Source organism: Hyperoodon ampullatus (assembly GCF_949752795.1).
Source record: "Hyperoodon ampullatus genome assembly, chromosome: 2".
NCBI lineage: Eukaryota > Metazoa > Chordata > Mammalia > Artiodactyla > Ziphiidae > Hyperoodon > Hyperoodon ampullatus.
In genome coordinates this window covers 33029908-33049644 of record NC_136915.1, presented here as the reverse complement: position 1 = coordinate 33049644, position 19737 = coordinate 33029908, and the positions used below count along the sequence as shown (strand labels likewise).

The 19737-nt window shown below is 46.9% G+C and overlaps 2 protein-coding genes across 5 annotated transcripts in view; both read right to left on the bottom strand.

Annotated features, from left to right (window-relative positions):
- The window catches only part of LOC307048196 (bone morphogenetic protein 8B-like), a gene marked incomplete at both ends in the record, with an annotated part of 31531 nt that extends 30896 nt beyond the window's left edge, over nt 1–635 (bottom strand). For both annotated transcript variants that reach the window (XM_079697138.1, XM_079697139.1), the window contains one exon: nt 293–635. In XM_079697138.1, coding sequence (XP_079553264.1) covers nt 293–635 — 343 coding nt within the window. The remainder of the gene's footprint in view (nt 1–292) is intronic.
- A 4343-nt stretch (nt 636–4978) lies between these two features.
- MACF1 (microtubule actin crosslinking factor 1) overlaps nt 4979–19737 on the bottom strand; it is a gene marked incomplete at its 5' end in the record, with an annotated part of 343134 nt that continues 328375 nt past the window's right edge. For 2 of the 3 annotated variants that reach the window (XM_079698746.1, XM_079698747.1), the window contains 4 exons: nt 4979–6665; nt 7826–7955; nt 11119–11330; nt 18082–18199. In XM_079698746.1, coding sequence (XP_079554872.1) covers nt 6409–6665; nt 7826–7955; nt 11119–11330; nt 18082–18199 — 717 coding nt within the window. In that variant the 3' untranslated portion in view covers nt 4979–6408. Of the gene's footprint in view, nt 6666–7825; nt 7956–10487; nt 10599–11118; nt 11331–17182; nt 17252–18081; nt 18200–19737 lie in introns of all 3 variants that reach the window. The other variant, XM_079698745.1, reaches the window with a different exon arrangement.

The window sequence follows — 19737 nt, the reverse complement described above, 5'->3', positions numbered from 1 at the left end:
GGGTGTGTTTGGCCGCGGGTGAATGTACGCCTCTGGGACTCACATCCCTCATCTGTCGGTCACCGACCCCCACCCCACTGAGACTTCGCTGCCCTGACCCGGGCGGTTTTCCCTCCCGCGGTTCCTTGTCCACGACGAGGGCATTCCCCGCTCCCAGCAGGGCGCTCGCCCTGCCCGAGGTGGCGCACACGCCCCCGCAGCCCGCGCTCAGCCCCCGAGGGGCCCCTCGGCCCGCCGTCCCCCACGCGCCTTCACGCTAGGTCGCCGCCGCCCACCCCGGGCCCGCTCTCACCCATGTTGACGAAGCTCATGACCAGGTCGGCGCGGCCCAGGCGCCGCTCGGGGGTCCCGCCGTCCTCGTCGTCGTCGCCGGCCATGGCGCGATACAGGTCCAGCATGAAGAGCGGCGCGGACGCGGGCAGCCGGGCGGCGGCGGGCGGCGCGCGGGGCCGGGGCCGGGGCCGCCCGGGCAGCCGGAGCACCGCCAGGATCTCGCGCTGCAGGTCGCGGCGCTCGCGCGGGCCCAGGCGCCGTTGCGAGCAGCCGGGCGAGGGGCGCGGGCCAGAGGCGCCGCCGCCGCTCAGAGCGCACAGCGCCAGACCCAGCAGCCAGAGCGGCCCGGGGCGCGCGGCCATGGCGGGACCCGGGCGGCCTCACCGCGCGCGCATCCGCTCCCGGCCGGGCCCGGGGCTGGGGCCGCCCCGAGGGCGAGAGGCGGGACGGGCTTGGGGCCGGCGGGACGGGGCGGGCGTCCCCCGCGAACGCAGCGCGGTCCCTAGAGCGCCCGGCCCGCGGCGCCTGTCGTGGCTCCGGGTAGTCGGATGGGGCCGCACCTCCTCGGGCAAGGGCTCCTCCGGGGACCGGGGACCGTTGGCTAGTCTGTCTGTGCCGCCGCGCCAGACAGTCCGGCTGTTGCCGAGGCAGCTCAGCTCAGAGGCGGAGGGCGAGCTCCCGCCGGGCTCCGGGAGGCGCGGACCCTCAGTCTGTGCCGCGCGCCCCGGGCCGAGGTGGCCTCTCTCAGTCCAACTTGCAGCCGTCGGGTCCCGCCCCCTCCGGACCCGACCAATGGGGGCACAGCGGCGGGACCAAGGCCAAGGAACAGACGCCCCAGGAAGGGGCTCTGGATGCCAGGTGTTGGCGACCGTGAGATGCGACCCGCTGGTAGGTGGTCGGCGAGAAATCCCTAGCCCCGCCGTCGGGGGCCTCGCGGTCGTCCTGGGCTCCCCTCCCGCCGCTGGCCGCGCTGTCGGGCGGGCGCGGGGACTCGGCCTGGTGACCCAGGGTAGTGGAGCGGTTCGGGGAGATCGGACCCTGCCCTCCCGCGGGGCGTGTCCTTGATCACCCTGCCCGGGCGGCATCCCAACTCTCGGTCCGGCCCGAGGAGTGACCCGGCAGCCGCTCCTGGTGCACGAATGTCGCTCCAGGACCGGAAATGGCTCAGTCGGGTCTAGAGGTAGAGGGGCCCCGTGGGTGACAGGCAGGCCCGAGGGTGGGGCACATCCCTCTGCCAGCAGCCGGGCCCGTGTTCCCAGCCACCGCAGCTCTTCGCTGGCCTCTTGGCGCCTTCCCCGCAGTCCCCTTGCGTGCGCCTCTGAGAGCTCTTTCCCCGGACACCTGACGCCGGCTCCGTCACTGCTCCTGGCGCGCCCACCCGCCTGGCTTCCGCGCGCTCCCGGCTGGCGCCTCCGGCGGGCCGCCCCGGCAGCTCCAGCAGCCGCACTGCCACCACTAGGTCTGGCTGGGCGCACTTCGGACCCCGGTGCCTGTCCAGCCGCGCGCGGGATACGCGCACCCGCTTCCCGCCTCCCGCCGGTCAAGGAGCTCTGGTGCCGTTCCTGAGCCTTTGCGCATCTGAATTGTCACGGCCCTCAGCGGCTTGCGAGAGAAGGCTCCTCACGGAAACTCCTCCATTGACTAGCCCCCTTCTGCACACCCTGCTCTTCCCTAGGCGCCTTCTCACCGCATTTATTCGTTTATAGTTAAGGCGCTGCGCTGAGGGGAAGAGACACTTAGACTGAGCTCTGAAGGCCGGAAGGAATTGTTTGGGATGAAGGAAAGGTCAGTGGGAGGAGAATGTTCCAGGCAGAGGAAATAGCTTGTGCGAAGGCCGAGACTCCCAGGAGCATAAAGTGGCAGGTGACAGTGAGCACTGTCCATGTGCCAGCCGTGTTCTGTACCATTTCTTCATGCTCACACGTTGTCATAGGGTAGATACCTAACCGCCCCTCCCCCACCTCATTTAACAGACGAGGAGACTGAGGCCCACAAGGGTTAAGGGACTTCCCTCAGGTCACACAACGCTGGAGCTGGGCTGCAGCAGGTGGGCACATGCAGGTGAGCTGTTCAGTGGAGGCTGGAGAGCCTGGGGGGCAAATGGCCAGGTGAGGGGCTCTGGACAGCAGATGGTTATGGCGTCCCAACGTGGGTTCAAGATTAAACTTCAAAATAAAGGTATGATGTCCAGTAAAATTCACATTTCCCCAAGATCACTTCAAACTTAAAAAATATCAAATCTTAAATCCAATCATTTGCTGGTGACTTAAGTCCATGCCTAGTCTTCCTTTTACTCAACAGGTAAACCTCCACCAGGCTGCTAAAGCTGGATGAGAATGCTGCAGATGAGCCATTGAACGTTCTCAAGGCAAGATCAGAGCCTGGATGCAGAGGGGACTATGGATTGGAGGGAGTGAGATTGGAGTCACCCACAGTTGGAGACAGGTACAGTAATGGGAGGGGTCAGGGGATGATGACAATGATCCTCTAATGGAGAATCATTAGAGGAATGGAGGGCTGTTAGGAGGGCAAATCCACAGGGCTTGGTGACTGCATGCAGAGGCAGGGGGCAGAGTCAAGGGGGTGTTCCCTTGTCAGAGTTGGTCAGGGTCTCTGAATCTCCTGCCCCCTTCACTGTCCCTGGGCATCCTTCTGCATTCCCGAGTCCATACATCATTGGAGGTCTCAGATCTAGCCTGTAATTCTCCAGTTGTGTATTGTAAAATGCTGGCCTCCCAGCAAGACTGCAAGCAGCCCAGTGCTGGTCTGATTCATAGAAGTCATTTATCTCAATTTAGGATGAGTGGAGATGGCTGTGCTCTTTAAACAATGGCCTCACATTCCCATAAACCAGCAGTGCTGCTCCGTGCTGTTCCCTGAGCCAGAGATGAAGCTGACCAGCTCCCTGCCCTCTAGTGGCTCCCAGGGGTCACCCCAGGGGTGACAGGTGAACATGCAGTCTTTTTGAAGGCAAAACAGAGGCTGTGCTCGGACAGAGGAGCTGGCAAAGTGCCCAGATAGGCAGAGGCAGTGGGGACAGGCGATCTGCGAGTGGAATCCTGGAACTCAACTGGATGGGAACTGACATGGGGAAGGTTTCTTGGAGGAAGTTTTGTCAAACAAGGGCTTCCCCAGCCACCTGGCAACTCTGTGACCTTGGGCAAGTTACTGAACCTCTCTCAGGCTGTCTCTCATCTGTCAGTAAGGCTCACGATTGTAGGACTGTGATGGGAATTACATGAGAATATACACAGAGCACTTAGCACAGTGACTGGAACACAGGAAGCACTCAATACATGTTAGCTATTGTTATTCAAAGCCCCAGAACCTGCCCTCATCTATCCTAGCAGACACCAAGTTTGCATTACTTATTTAGCACTTGTATCACAGAACTGCAGTTTTTTTGTTTTTTTGCGGTATGCGGGCCTCTCACTGTTGTGGCCTCTCCCGTTGCAGAGCACAGGCTCCGGATGTGCAGGCTCAGCGGCCATGGCTCACAGGCCCAGCCGCTCCGCGGCATGTGGGATCTTCCCGGACCAGGGCACGAACCCGTGACCCCTGCATCGGCAGGTGGAGTCTCAACCACTGCGCCACCAGGGAAGCCCAGAACTGCAGTTTTAACCCCTTTCCTGCCATCCCTGTTTCCCACATGGTCTTGCACACAGGTGTTCACTGAATGGAAATACACTTCCTGCAGATTGCACCACTAGCTGAGCTTTGTTGCAAAGACTGAGGGAAAACCTGAATTACTTGGTAAGAAAAACAAGTGACCATGGTCCAGACTTTGAGAAGATGGAAGTCAAGCTCCTTTCAGCATGCTTCTGCAGCCAGGAGGCCGAGAGGGGGAAGCAGATTTGGGTGAAAACACCACCCTACAAAGTTCTGGCAGCCTGAAGTTATTCAATTCCATGAATACACTAAGCACTTCCTTCAGAATCCATCAGGCTGCACATTCCTTTTAATCTGGATATTTGGCTTCAAACAGCTTTGGCAAACATGTGTCCATATTACCAAATTCCCCTATCACAAGGGGAGTATGGCCTAATGATCAAGAACACAGGCGGCTGATGTTCAACCCCTCTTACCTCTCAAGTTCTCTAGTTATTTCTTTTTTTGCGGTACGTGGGCCTCTCACTGCTGTGGCCCCTCCCGTTGTGGAGCACAGGCTCCAGACACGCAGGCCCAGCGGCCATGGCCCACGGGCCCAGCCGCTCCGCGGCACGCGGGATCCTCCCACACCGGGGCACGAACCCGTGTCCCCTCCATCGGCAGGCGGACTCTCAACCACTGCACCACCAGGAAAGCCCTCTAGTTATTTATTAGTCTAATTCCTGTCATCAGAATTAGTTAATATTTGGCTGTTCTAAATATTATAAAGCCAACCAGGGACTGGAGGGAAGAGAACTGCCTGACTTGGATAGGGAGCCGAGGACTAGATTCAAGGTCCTCTTCTGCCATTTATTCATTATGTGATCTCAGGCAGATCACTTTCTCACCCACTTTCCCATTCGTTTCTCCTTCTGTAAAACAAAGGAGGTAAGATTTGATGACCAATTTTGTTTCTACCTCTGAAATTCTACCATTTAACCAGAAATAGCAGCATACTGTGGGAAACTGGCCCCATTCTCTCAAAACCCAGGACCTGTGATTTCTAAAACAAAAATCTTCTTACATACTGGTTATTTGTTTAATCATGTAAGTGGGCCAGATAGCCCTACAGATTTACATTAACAACAGTTTGATCTTTTGTTCCCTTGTTAAATAAAATTAATGAGGATAAAATATATAAGAAAAAATCTATTAATGAGCTCCATAATTTATCCATCAAGATATTTGGATTTGAATAATGCACTGAAGTACCTAAAAGAGTAATATGTTATACATAAGGTAATGGTTCAGAAGTAAAGCAGGAAGTACAAAATATTTGTTACTGCAAGCAATTTTAATACAAAAGTGTGTCTTGTTTTTAAACAGTTCATTGGTAGAGCTTCAGTTTCTGCCTCAATTAAAATCAATTGAGATAATCACACAGCAACGTGGTCGGAGCTGAAGAGGAACAGCAGCTAAAAACCAGGAGCCCCAGACAGCCCCTCTTCATGATCACTTGGTCAGCTAACTTTATTACGCACAAAAAAAAAGACGGAAGCAAACGGGACTTCTTAACAAGTGTGCTGGTGAACTCCTTTAAAGGACGAGCGAGTGTTTTATGTCCACATTTTCAGAATAGGCTTGTGGAATTCATTCCTCAGTTTGTGGGAAGTTGATCGACCATTTTAAATAAATAGTAAAAAATGCAGATAAACAAATCTGTAATTCATGATGCCACCAAGGAGTCTCCCCTTGCCGACGGCCTGGGTCCCGGTGAGCACAGGAGTTATTGGTGGCCGGGTTGGATAGGAAGTTATAAACCAGGACTCTTAAAAACCCCAATGTTCTCACGTTTTCTGAACAGTTACATTTACCCCTGAATTCTAGCAGCTATTTGTCCTTTAAACACCTAGTACTGAAACAGCATTCAAAGACAGTATTGCAATGAACTACTTTTGCTGTATCATGTGCAAACATTACCTAGATGAGGTTCCCTCTCTTCAGCTAAAATTACACAACATTAAAAACAATGGAAAAAGCAGTCAGAAGTGCCCTCCCCTCAGTTCTTGCTAATTGAGGTGTCCATGATTTACAAAAAAAGAGTTCCTTAAACACTGCAGGATTCTTATTTTTTTTTTAATATAATTTATCTTGCTGAGACAGCAAGTCAAGTTTATAAAGAAGATGCATTTAGGAATAATCCTAAAAGATAAAGCAGGTTTACAACCCTGCACCGCACAGAAACCCTATTTAGAGGCTTTTTAAAATTTTAATACACATTTGCATCTTGATCTGTTTGCTTATTTTTCTCAAATATTTCATTTCTGGGCCCCATCCATTACAGGGTTACCAGGAGGCAAATTTTATCTACATAAATATTCACATGAAAATAGTAACTTACAAAAAGAAAAAAAATAAGGCAGCTTCATAACACAATTATTCTTTTACACTTTTAACAATATAACTTCTCCCATTCAGAATAAATATACACCCAATGTGTGGAGCAGGATTCAAAGTGGACAGAGGCTTGGGGGTGCTTGTGCAGTGTTACCGCTTGGGACCCGGAGTCCTGGGGGAGGCAGTGGTGGTCTTCTTAGACATGGTGGGGATTTTGGAAGGCTTGTTTAGCCCTCTCCTCGAGCTGCCCTGGCCCCCTGCGGCACTGCTCTCTGAAGTGTCTGAACAAGCAGATTGCGTCTCTAAAAGGTCAAAGTCAGAGGCATCGCTTCCTCGCCGGCTGCTGGCTCGACTCCCGGCCCGACTCCCGGCCCGACTCCCAGGGCGACTGGCTGACTTTTTAGGGTCTGGAATTTAAGAATAAAGCCACAGACTTAATAGAGACAGCATTGGGCGGGGGGTGGGGGGTGGGGTGGGGTGGGTGGGTGCTGGCAGCGGGGGAACAAGTTACCAGAGGCCGGGGTTCTTTTATTTTAAAAAAAATTTTATTAGAGTATAGCTGATTTACAATGTTGCGTTAATTTCTGCTGTACAGCATCTCCTATTACTTATTAATTTTTTTAAACATCTTTATTGGAGTATAATTGTTTTACAATGTTGTGTTAGTTTCGGCTGTATAACAAAGTGAACCAGCTATACGTGTACATATATCCTCATATCCCCTCCCTCTTGCATCTCCCTCCCACCCTCCCTAACCCACCCCTCTAGGTTGTCACAAGAGGCCAGGGTTCTGATCCTAATACCACCTGATATGCTGTGTGACCTTGGGCAAACCACAGCCTTTCTGAACCCTGGTCCTCTCACCTACACAGAAGTTGCTGAAACCCTTTCTGGCTTTGTGCTTCTACTTGAGAAGCGTCCTGAGGATTAGAAACCAGCTTCTATCAGCAGCACTGTTATCTCACACCCCCCCACGGTGGAGTCGAGCAGGGCTATCCCTTGGCCTCGGCACAGAGGAGAGAGCCTGCTAGTTGCATGGGCAGACTGAGAATGGGGGCGAAGGGATGGCAAACAGACGGTAGGAAACGGAAGCCAAATCCCTAGGCTCCCAAAAGGAACAGCAACAGGTGAGCAGATGTAATCTCTCCCTGCCTTTCTCAGCTTCCCAGCAGCGATAATAAACATGGGGTGTCGGAAAAATTACTAGCAAACTGCCAGGTCCAATACTGGACGGGCTTCTGAGGAAGGCCCCGCTTCAGGAGGCCCTTTTTTCCTTCTACTTTCAAATACTATCATTTCTGGTCAAGAACAGGTGGTCTGGCTTTGGCTGTGAGAGCATCTGCTCTCAGAAGACAAGGTTCGAGCTACCTGTACTGACAGGAGAAGAAGTCAAGGTCAGCAGGAAATCTGCAGGGCTGTCTTTCAGCATCACACCTCAGTGCTACTCTCATTATTTGCTCCTTGGGGAGCAGTGAAGCACTGCTGAGAGGCTGCTGTTTCCAAATTCCTAGCCTGGCCGCTCCCCTCACCCTCATCCCGATGCAGAAATGCTGGGGCAGGTACTTACCTGCCCGATTAGTTTTGGCACCTGTGGAGGCTGGGGAAGAACTATTGCTAGTATCGCCAGCAAGCGATGTTCGACTCGAATGAAAAGTTGGTGTTGGTCTTTTCAACTTGCTGCCTGTTGATGGAATGATCTTAAAAAAATAAAAATAAAAAGGTCATATTTACTTGGTGTAATCTTTGGTAGAAATTCCACTTTAAAAGGTCTACTTAAGCCCTCCTTATGTCTAATCAATTGAAAAGCCAATTAAAAGTCCAGGAAAACAAAGATTTATTTTGAAAGTGTCCTAGGTCATGTATTTTGAGGATTCCCAAAATAAAGGTTTCATGTCCCAATTAAAAGTTTTAAAATGTCTTCCAATACCTTTTATCTTACTGACAAATTTCTACTTAAAAAAAAAATCCTCAAATGTTAAGATTATAGTAGTCATAACAAACAGAAACATGGTAAATGAGTAAAGGAAAAAAATCCAAATACTCCCAAGTATCAAATTTTGGGATTAGAAATGTGACATATGAATTCTAACCCCGAATATTTAACATGGAGATCCAAATATCACTCCAATCTCTACTAGATAGATGCAGTAACTTCAGTCAAGTAAAGCTCTATTTTCTCACTGGCAGAATGCAGGTTAAATTACTTGACTTGATCAAATAAATGATTAGGAGAAGCACACACAAGAGTGGGGCTGTGATATCAGGAACAAGGCTCTGAACGAGGGGCCAGAAGAACTGAGCTTGGGTCTGGGCTCTTGGCTTATCTAAATGGGCATCTGTGCCTTCACTTCTCCCTCTGGAAACCAGGGAAGGGTCCTGCCTCTCAGACCCCATTCCTACCACACTCCCTCTCGTTCAGTCCACTGCAGCAACTGGCCTCCTGGCTGTTCCTCCTGTAACAGCCCAGGAAAGTTCCCTGTTTGTTGCCTGAATCTCTTGTATTAAAGCAGAAACTCCATAAAAGCAGGGACTTTGTTTTGTTCCGTCACACCCTTGGCACCTAATACCACGTCTGGCACAGGCAAGGGGCTCAATAAAAACTTGTTGAGTGAATAAGTCATGTGTGGAAGCACTTCCTAAACTGGAGAAGAGCTGGATAGATGTACATAATCATTACTGCTGCTGATAGGAGCTCCATTTCCCATTTGAGTGTATTTTTTTTTAAAGATTTAGTTTGGAGAAAGAATATTTTAAATCTGTTTTAAGTATCACTCATGCCACAGCATGCTATTCCAATTTTTCTTTGAAATCAATCGTGTAAGTTGTTTTCCAGGACTTTTAAGATGTTTATACAAAGAGAAGAGTAAAGCAACCCATTGCATGGTGTTTCTTATATCTTTAATTTATAAAGAAAGAGCAAAAGCGACAGAGAGGGATTAACATTCCAGCACAAACCCTCCTGGCCCACACAGGAGGAAGAGCACCAGTTTCAGAAGCTACTGCAGCTGGGAAGACGTGGCGCCAGAGATGCCGGGCTGGGCGTCCGCGTCAGGACACAGCCTGCAGAACACCAGTGGGTAAGGAAAGATGAAACCTCAAAATGAAATGAAACCGAAGGTAAAACCCTAAGATGAAACAAAAATGCGGATCTATCAGAATCCTATGAGAATTGGCACTTCATAATTAAAACATTAAAAATTTTGGAACTTTTGAGACTTTCATGAAACTGGAGCCATTAAAGGAGAAGAAAAGCAGGATAAGCAGGTTGAGTCGTGGGGTTTCAGCGTCAGTGGGTCCCCAGATCATATTCTAAGCCAGATGTATTTCTGAATTGGAGCTTTAGCTTGGAGTGGGATGAATCCCAAAGCAGCAAGTCCATTCGTGGGCATTGGCTTCTTGTACCTCCCGCTTTTATTGGCTGAAGCTTTACATGACTAAAGGCAATGCTACCTTTTGCGGCACAAGAACCCAATGTTTCCCAGCAGGAGCTAGAATGCAAATTGTAGTGCTATTACACAAGCCTCTAGTCCACATTTTATTTCTGAAACACTGCTCTTCCAACAGTACTTGGGCATTTTAATGACTGTACTTGAACATGCTTAATTGCTGGCATATGTATTCAAATCAAGGCTATAGAAACCCAAGTGCCTAGGCCAAGGAATTCGAAGCTAAAACCTGAGCCTCAGAGCAGTGTTCACTGATACTGTGTTTGGCTGAAGGAGACAGCACCCACACCCGGACCACTGTGGCAATACCACCACCCCGGGGATGTGGCTCGGGCGGGAGGCGGGGCCACCAGCCACTCTTCTGTCCTAAGCAAAGATAGAACACTGTTGAACATGCACCGTCACTGAATTTCAAGTGTTCATAACTCGCGTGTGTCAGATATGACGTTTGGAGGCTCCAAGAGGCCTGATTATAAACAGTATCAATAAACAAATCACCACAAATGACCATTGTTTCTCACCCTGAACAAATTATCATTCTAAAGATGTTAGGAAGTTGTTAAACAATCCAGTCTTAGGCATCTCTTATTTATCTCCAATTTTGGTGAATCCGAGTTAGAAACCCCTGAAAAACACTGGACGAGATGAATCAGCTGTGAGAGCAAGCACCACAGAGATGGAAAAGAGCATGGACTCGTGTCAGGAAGAAGAGCTGGTCAAGTCCTCGGCATGAGCGAGGGCCTGGTCTTGACTGTGTCCTTAGTCAGCAAAGCCATACTCTACCTCGGGGCTGGGCAGCTGGAGGTCAGGATAGTGGCTGTCCCTGACAGGGGTGCCAGCTTTACTGTTTACCAACCAGGGTTTGTCATAACAGCGAGAGAAGTGAAGTGGAGTCTGTGAAACGGAAATCCAAAGGGAAGGACGGGAATAATTGAAAATGGAACAGAAAGGGAGCAAATTGGGAACATAAAAAAAAAAATAAATAGAAGACACTAAATTTTAAAGAAACAGAAGACAAAATAAAATGCGCATCAGTCCAACGGGATGAAAGGGACCAGGCAGAAAGGCAACAGCATTCTTCATCCATCACCTGTCGTAACAACAAACTTCTCTGTTAGCTCCAGCAGCACAGATAGTGCCTGGATTTTCAGGATTAGTAACTGGATGGACTCAAACTCAAAATGGGAATATGTGGAAAGAAGCGCTTTGGACTTAACAACCCGAATTCCTATTTAATAATGTCCTCTTCAGTCATGTTAAAGGTCCGGATCTGTGTACCACTAGGGCCTGACCAGCCTGATCTGCATGTCTTCAAGTGCCTCTCCTCACTGGGGTCTTTCAGAGGCTACACTGAACAATGGACATCTGCAAAGCTGGGAGCGGGGAAGGAGGTCACACTGCAGGTTGTACGTACCTTGGTGCCACTGGCTGGGGTGGCTGGAGAAGACGGCATGGACGTACAGCTGTGGTTACTCTGACTAGCACTTGAGCTGGAGCGGGTAGGGGAGGCTGCCCGGGAAGATGGTTTGGACCTTCGGCCCCGTGATCGGAAAGGGGTCATTCCCTGGGATGCCCCCTCAGGTAGGATGAATTTCTCTCTAAGTTCGATGTTAGTTCTACCTCGTGCTAAAAAGGGAATAAACACACACATACAGTAACAGTTAACCTTGAAAAAAAATATATCTTCGATGGTTATACAGATGCTTGACCCCATGATAACAGTTATATAACTTATAGGTTTAGTACCATCTGTGGATTCTTTTAGAATAGGGATAAATTCATGATTTATCAGCCTTGTCATGATTCTTACCCACAGCAGACACACTAACTAATAAGCCCCTTGGTTTGCTGTAATAAAGAAGTCTTTGTGTACAAAGTACCATCCCATCCTGTGGTCACGATCTTGCCTTGCCACTGTCCCCTGGGGTCAAGAGAAAGCAGATGAAGCAGTTCACAAACCTCTGAGGTTAAATCAAAACCCCTCTTTTCTCTCTCATAGTACATGTGTACTTTTTGCTCAACTGTTGCAGGATACACGGTAATGAAATAGTAGAGAAAAACAGATCATTGAAATTGACGTCACCTAGACTCTTCTATTTGAATTCAGTCGATAATAATATTAAAGAAAGGGGTCCAGGAACTCAGGACAGTAAAAAGATCTGGACTGAATCATTAAGAAGTAAACATGTGGGAGGAGAGAGAGAGATCAAGACCATGCACAAAACTTGCCAGTGAGAAACCGTTAAGTCAAAAGCTGAAAGCAATGAGAAGCTGAAGGCACACCTGCAGTGGGAGAGGGACATCCAGCTGTAGAGTCTGGAAACACCACTGAAGGCCAACAGTGCTGTCCTGGGGCCTCCTGGAGCCAGCAGACCAGAACCCAAAATCTGGATTCGGTCAGAAGATACCAAGTACAGCCAACACAAACATTAAATGTGAAAGACGTTATGAATTTAGAAGAAATAATTCCTCTGGAATGTGTTCTTAGATTATTCCTCACTGTTTCGGTGCTATTCTGCAATCACCTTCTGTCTGCTCATTCATCCCCAAGCTGCTCACTTTTTAGGATGTACTAGATAGATCTAAACAAACAGGACTGCTGGTAAAGCCTGGGAAAAGGGAACCATTAGAAACAAAGTATTTGTCTTTCTTTCCTATATTGGATTTTTTACTTTGGCCAGAAACTACAAGTTTAGAAGATTTCAGGTAATTGTGCCTACCCTCTCCTGCCCAACTCCACATGTCCTCAAGAAATTTGAGGAATCTTGGTAGAATCAGATTTTAAATCAGGTTGCATGAGTGTCCAAGCAGAGGTTCTAAATTCCTAAATCAAATCAAAATTCTTTTCAATATACTCAGTTGACATATCAAGGTATGAGGTTAAAAGGACTAACTTGCATTATCAAAACCCCTGAATTACAGTCCAGGCTCCGCCCCCAACTGGGATCCGTCCTGCTCTGGGCCTCCGTTTCCTCAGGCTCACTAGAGGTGATCAATCAGGCTCACTGACGTCCAAGAGTCCTTCTTGTCTGGACGGTCTAGGATTTTTGGTCCCTGGAATGCTAAGCTGTCTCCTCCCTTCTGAGGCCCCAACAGAACATGCCCTTCAAGGTTCATTCCTTGGCCCTCTGTTCCCTACTCATCCATTTTTCAAACTCCAGCACTTTCCTCAGTGTCCAGTTCTCAAAGAGAATTTCCTTCAGGGCTAACCTGGGTACTTCAGTAAGATTCCACATCGCTAAACACTCATTTATCTTATGTTTGCTAAAGGGCCAAGCACAAGGGTGGACACACAGCAAGCACTGAGTTAACAGGGACAAGTGGAAATCATTACTCAGCTGAGGACTTGGACCCCAGAAGAAGTGTTTATGGCCCTAAGCCATAAAGAACTTCAGACGTGTGGTTTAAACCTAGTAGAGATTTAACAGTTCACTGAGCCCACCCTCCCAGAAAACAACACAGTGACACAAGAGGAAGACTGTGAAATGGCATTGCAGATGAGGGCAATGACATTTAAGTGTGACGATAATAACATGTTCCCCATGCACTGTACAGTTTACAGAGTGTGATCACGTGTAATACTGCACTTGACTGTTATCAGTGACCAGTCAGCATTCCCATGTCACAAAGGAACTGAAGCATTCAGAGGCTGAGGTCAAGGAATGCTGTGGCAGAACTGGGACCAGAACCAAGGTCTTCCACCTGAGCTGCCTTCTGCCCGGCCCAGCTCCTTGCATTCATCTACGCTAGCTCATCCCACTCCGCCTTCCTTCCCCACCACACTACTGTTTAACCACTGGCAAAGGTTACGGACAACTTCTGCCTCAGGGGGATGCTTTTAGATTGTAGAAAGGTTGAGATCTACAGAAAAGTACAAAGAATAAAAATTGCTTAATCTTAGGGGACAGCACTATTAAAATGTTGGTGTCTTTATTCCTTCGCACAACTGTGTGTGTATATGTGTGTATATATATATATATATATATATAAAAGATACAAAATATCAGAAACATTCCTCCATGCCTGAGGTGTCTTGCATAACTTCAGCTAGCTGCAAAGTATTGTTTCATCATATCGACATAATTTATTTCACCAACCTTGTATTTTGTTCACAATTTTTAAAACACTGTACACAACGCTGTGACAAACTACTTGTAAAAAGTTTTTGTGCCCACCCATGATGACTTCCTTAGGATAAATTTCTACAAGTGGATCTGCTGGGGAGAAAGGATGCACACTGAAGGTTTTTTCAACTGATCTACAAAATTTTATACCAATGTACACTCTCAAAAATAATGTATGAATATATTCAATTTACTTCACTCCGGCCAATGCTCTCTGTATTGAGAGTGTGTGTACACATGTGTACGTGTCAGGTAAAAACTTGATAATTTGACGGGTAAAAACACCTCTCTGCTGTTGTCATTTGCACTTGGGGGAGTTACTATTTTGTTCTTGAAACACTCTCCTCCCTCAGCTTCCAGGGCCCCCGCTCTCCTGCCTCTCCCCCTTCTCCTGAGTACTCCATCCCACCCACTTCTTAAACGCCAATGTTCCCCTGGTTCCATCCACAGTCCTGTTCTCCCTTAGACTTTTGACCTGGTGATGAGTTCAGGCATCTGAGACGTCAGCGCCATCATACGGTCCTGCCTAACTCTCAAATACATCCCCAGCATAGACCTCTCCTGGATGCCAGGACCTTACATCTAACTGATTAGACACGAGTGAAGCCTGAAACCTGGTTGTTGACGTAGGTCCCTCCCTCCTGATGGCAATTCAGTCTACTATTGATTCCACCTTCTAATGCCTCTTGAATCCCCGAGCCTTCCCTGTACCCCTTACAATTACGTGGTTCATGGAGTATCTCCTCCACCCTGGACCACTGTAACAGGCTTCCAAATGGTCTCCTTGCTTCTCATCTTAACCCCATCCCTCCCTCACTCCTCATTCCCCACACTGAATTTCTAAATAAAAACCTGATCTCTCTAAACAGCTCCAAATCTTTCCATGGTCTTTCATTGCTTGCAGCAGAATTTCCCAAACTGAGGTTTTTGAGGGGTTTCCTATGAAGAGCAGTTTAGTAAACACTGGATTCTACATTTCTCTCTCTAATGCAATCAATCAGCATTTTATAAGCTCCGAGAAGTCCTGCAGCAAAGAAACCTGTTTAGTTTTAACTCAGTGTCTCCCAAACGCATTTGACCATGATTTTTTGAAGATCACATCTTGGGGGCCAGACCCCAAAGACAGCCATTTCAAGTTCAGTTTTTCAACCGCCAGAGAGACCACGATTTTCTAAGAGACTACTGCTGGCCACCGATGTTGGCTGGAACAGGCTTGTTAGTTAAAATTCAGTTCTATTGTTTAATGGGTAGAGTTTCGGTATAACAAGATGAAGAGTTTTGTGGATGGGTGATTGTGATGGTAGCACAACACTGTGAATGTACTTAATGCTACTGACCTGTACACTTAAAAATGGTTAGGACGGTAAGTTTTTATGTTATGTGTATTTTACCATAATAATAATAAAAAATCAGTTCTAAGTCAAATTGTGTCTTTTAAATCCTCATAAAGTTTTTCTAGATTTTCAGTAAAATTTGGGCAATTAATTTGTCTAATGCTCAGAAACATTCTCGGAACCCTAGGGTAAATGTGCACCTATTCATTAGGCAGGGACGTTGTTTTACCTCCATCCAAACATCATGATTTCCTTTGCCATGGCTCAATTCAGAAAGTGAATTTTGGCAGCACCAGGAACCTACCTAGTTGAATACTTTTACCTTTTACATTTGGCTAAAGCAACGTGCAGTCTGAGACAACTTTCATCTTCTTAAACAACTGTGTAAAGACAGATAACACGATTGTGCAACACTAGTATTATAACCCTGTCATATACATTTGGTACTGTCCTCAGAATAACATTCTCTATGGTGCAGAGAGCCAAGGAAATGCAACCCAAATGAATAAAAAAAATCCACCCCAAGTGGTGCTTCTATAAGCCACAGTAATCCTCACAGAACCCTAGGTAGCCTCAAGGAACTTTTCTCTTTGTGATGTTCATGCCCTTCTAAGTCATGTATTACGTCCACCTGGGCCTTTAAGTGTTCCCCTCGTAGCACAATTTTTTATTTGCTTAGATGTAGCTCATCCTGTCCCTCACTGGTAGGATTATGATATCTAAGACTGCTAGGAGTTCTTGACCCTGTAGTCAATGGAATTGGGGTGAGGGCATTCCTGGAAAGGCACAGGGGAAAGCCTTACCTTGTTTGCTCCAAGGGATGCTGAAAAAGGCTACTATGTTCCATAGAAAATAGCCCCTAGATGGCCCTCCCAAATCTCCTTGGGGTTCCAATGTCTAGCTAACAAGATAAGGAAAAAGCAAGCAGTGTTCTCCTTGGCCAGCAGCACAATGTTATCGTAAAGAGAGCAAGTACAACAGGCAGCAAACAGGCAGTCAAAGATTCCAAAATGTCACATGCAGTATCTCTTTTGTTTATTTAGTTCAATCACACACAGCATGAAAAATAAAACCTTATTAATAGACTTGGAAAGGAATAATGTTGCTTTACTGAGTTAAGGTTAAAGAGAGAGAGAGAGAGATATATATAGTTCCTCATTTAAAACAATCAGAGGGCACTTTTATATCAAAGAAATTGGTTTGCAATATAATTAAGTTCTAAAACTAATTTAAACCCGCTCTAGTTTTTATCAGAATAGGTGTTTTTAAGACTAACTACTTTATAAAAAGGAAATCCTAATGAAAATTATTACTCTATTATTGCTCTGGTTTATTGGAGTAAATGCAGAATGAGTTAAGAGGAACTAATTCATGAGCGTATCTGAATTCATGTGAGAACCTTTAGCTTCAAATGCTTCAGATTCTGACTATAAATTGCTTCCAAAGAAGTGACATAACAGTATTGTAAACATCTCTGCTCGGTTTATAAGTAAGCCTTACTAAGTTAATTATGCAGTTGGAACCAGTAAAACACATGTAAAAAGGGGTGGTGGTGGGTATGTTAGCATCTGAGACACAGCATGGGGGTCAGAAGCCAGACTGTGTTGGATGTGAATCCTGTGTCTGCCATTAGCTGCCTCTCCTTGGGAAAGTTATGTAACTTTCCTATGGTTCAATTTCCTATTCTATAAAATGGAGATAATAATAGTAGCTACACCTCCTAGAGGTGTAAATGTGTTATTATTTGTAAGGTCTTAAAATAAAACACTGTGTGGTATACAAAGCTATAAGTATTTGTTAAATAAACAGAAACTCAGAACAAATTCCATGGGTACTGTCTCAACAGGCATATTTTATGTTTTGTTAACTTATAATAGTCAGAAAAGCTATGGTTTGGCTATTTCAAAGCATTCATAAAGGCAGCAGATACCACAGAGCCAAGAGATGCTACAGTTTAAAAAGCAAAGCCATTCTCAACGGGCTGGGATGTGGGTAAGAGGGACAAAGCTTAAAAGCCAACCTATGGGAGACTGACTGGAAATCGAAGAGCTGGAATCAGAGCGCTTTATTTTACTTCCAGGATGGTGAACTAGAATAAAAAATATATAAACACAAAGAAACAGAGCAGGAAACGCAGAAACTGGTCAAGAAAGACAAACTGGCAGACAGTGGGGGAGGCTCCTGTGTACCCACATGCAGCTTGGCTAACAGGAGAAAGGAAAGGAGCAGTTGAACGGGATGTAGCAACTGGAATCTGATCGTCCCCGCTTGCTGCGGCCCTCACACGCCTCTAGCTGCAGATGTCATCACTCACATTGAGTTGACTGTTATCTTTGGCCTTTGGGCTAAAAGAGTAAACCATTCTCTTTGGCCTATGGGCCTTTTTAGGTCGAAGCAGACTGAGACCCCAAGGACTTACTTAGTTGACCATATGCCTCACAATGCAGTGCCCAGGCTCACTGCTAGGTGTTCTCTGTTCCTCTCCTGGTTAAGGGAGCTCCCAATCCTCCCCTGCCTAGGAGGGGCCCAATACCCTCTCTGAGTTTCAGATGCAGGAATTACAGGCAAAGTCATCTGCAGCACTAACATGGAACCGACAGGGTTTTATAGGCTTCTTTCTAGGCTGGTGTTAATTTAACCCCTCACACAGAAACATCTGATGACACCAATAAACTCCCAATTCTCGTTAGTGTGTCTCTAGAAACCCATCTCCCCTGACAGCATCACACCCTCCTGCTCTCTCTCCCTGGTCTGCCCTGCACCCTGAGTCCCAATCTGTGCTAGTGGGATGACACCTGGGCAGCTTAACAACCGAATCAACAAACAGACCCCACCACCAACACCCTGTGGAATCATGAAAGATCAGCGGTGAGGGTGTAGCTAACAAGTAACACGAGCTCAGAACGAACGGCTTCTTACCTCGGCAGGGGTCATTTTTCACTAGGAATTCATCCAGGGCCATCCATCCTCCCCCAACGCGGACCATCACTGTGCTGCGCAGGATGCGGACCAGCCGCAGCTGCTGGGAGTCCCCAAACTGCAGGGCCAAGGGGAAATGGTGAGCGAGGGCGCCCGAGAGCAGGGCTAGACTTTCTTTCCTAAGCAGACTGTATTCAGACAGAATGACAACTTCACAGTTTGGGGGCAATTTTAACTCTCACTATTTTGCATTTTTCACAAAAAACTTAAAACATGGAAAAGCTGAAGGTCATTATCTTGACGTACTTTCTGTTCGGATAAAGTTAACTGTTGATGGTTGCGACCTTGCTCCAAAGGGGAGGGAGGAGGACAGACAAGGCATTAGCTCACTTTGATTCTTTTAGAGATTCTGCCCAAATTTAAACCCAATGATACAATTCTTTGTTAAGCTAGCTTGTTTCCATAAAAGAAAAGGTAGCTAGCTATAAGGTGGATGTCAGCTTCTGAATACAGTGTGCTCGAAAGTTAAATGGAGAACAGCAAATGATATTTCAAGTCTCAAGGAAAACCTTGCAAAGCATCATCATTATTACAAGCTTAGAAGGAAATTTGATTTTCCACATCATTTTCAGAAATAAACCCCCAAGTATTCTCTAATTGTGTTGTCACCAGCAGAAAATTTTCTTCAGCTGAACAAATGATTAGCGTTTATACTAAAATTTAGTTGAAGAAATTAAAATTTAAATCTACCATGCTGATTGTAAGTAGTTTTCAACAATCATTTTGGGATGTTAAAACAAGCATGATTTTCTGATATTTATTTTTCCTTTTTTTCTTGCCAAATATTCCTACTTCCCAGCCCTATCAACATCTGGAGTTTCCCACTGCATAAATTATCCTCTTCCCAAAATAAAAATTGAGGTAACAAAAGAGAATCATGCTGAGATCTCAAAACAAAAATCAAACATATGGTTGGAGAAATGGAATTCCTAAAATTGTTTAATTCAAGGAGAATGTTGAGGGGGGTAATTTAATCACTTAATTAGGATTTTCGAAGTTATAAAGGAGAACCATAACTTTGAAAGAAGGCACAAAAATTGAAAATGCCAGAAAGGATGTTTAAGAAGGACCCGTAACCAACCCCCCTCAAAATTAATATTTCTGTGGTAATTCTCTGTATTACTTTGCACTGATTCAAGCTGTTTATACAGGCAAGGTGATTGAAAAAATATCATCCCCCACCCAAGCCCTTTTCTTTGAAAATAAAAATGGTCCTATATCTTTCATCTCATGCAGGTTTTAGGTTTTCATACAAAGTGACTGCAGCCACAGCATGGTGTAGTGTAAAGAGCACTGAAGTCGGGACCCAGAAACATGAGGGAATAAAGGTCCTGTCCCGGGAAGGAAGCTGCCCTCAGACACTGGCCCCATGCGTGGGAACGGGGAGGCCCCTTGGGAGGAACTGAGGATTCCACCAGACCCAAGGGCAGTGCCGGCCCGCGTCACTGTTTGGGGTCCTCTCTGGATAAGTGAGGGGAAGAAGGAAATAAGGGCCTATGTGTCCTCCAGAGGGAATCAGGAAGGAACCCCAAGCTGTACTTTATTCTTACATTACTGTGCCCTGTAATTTATTTGTCAACCTTTAGAATTAACTCC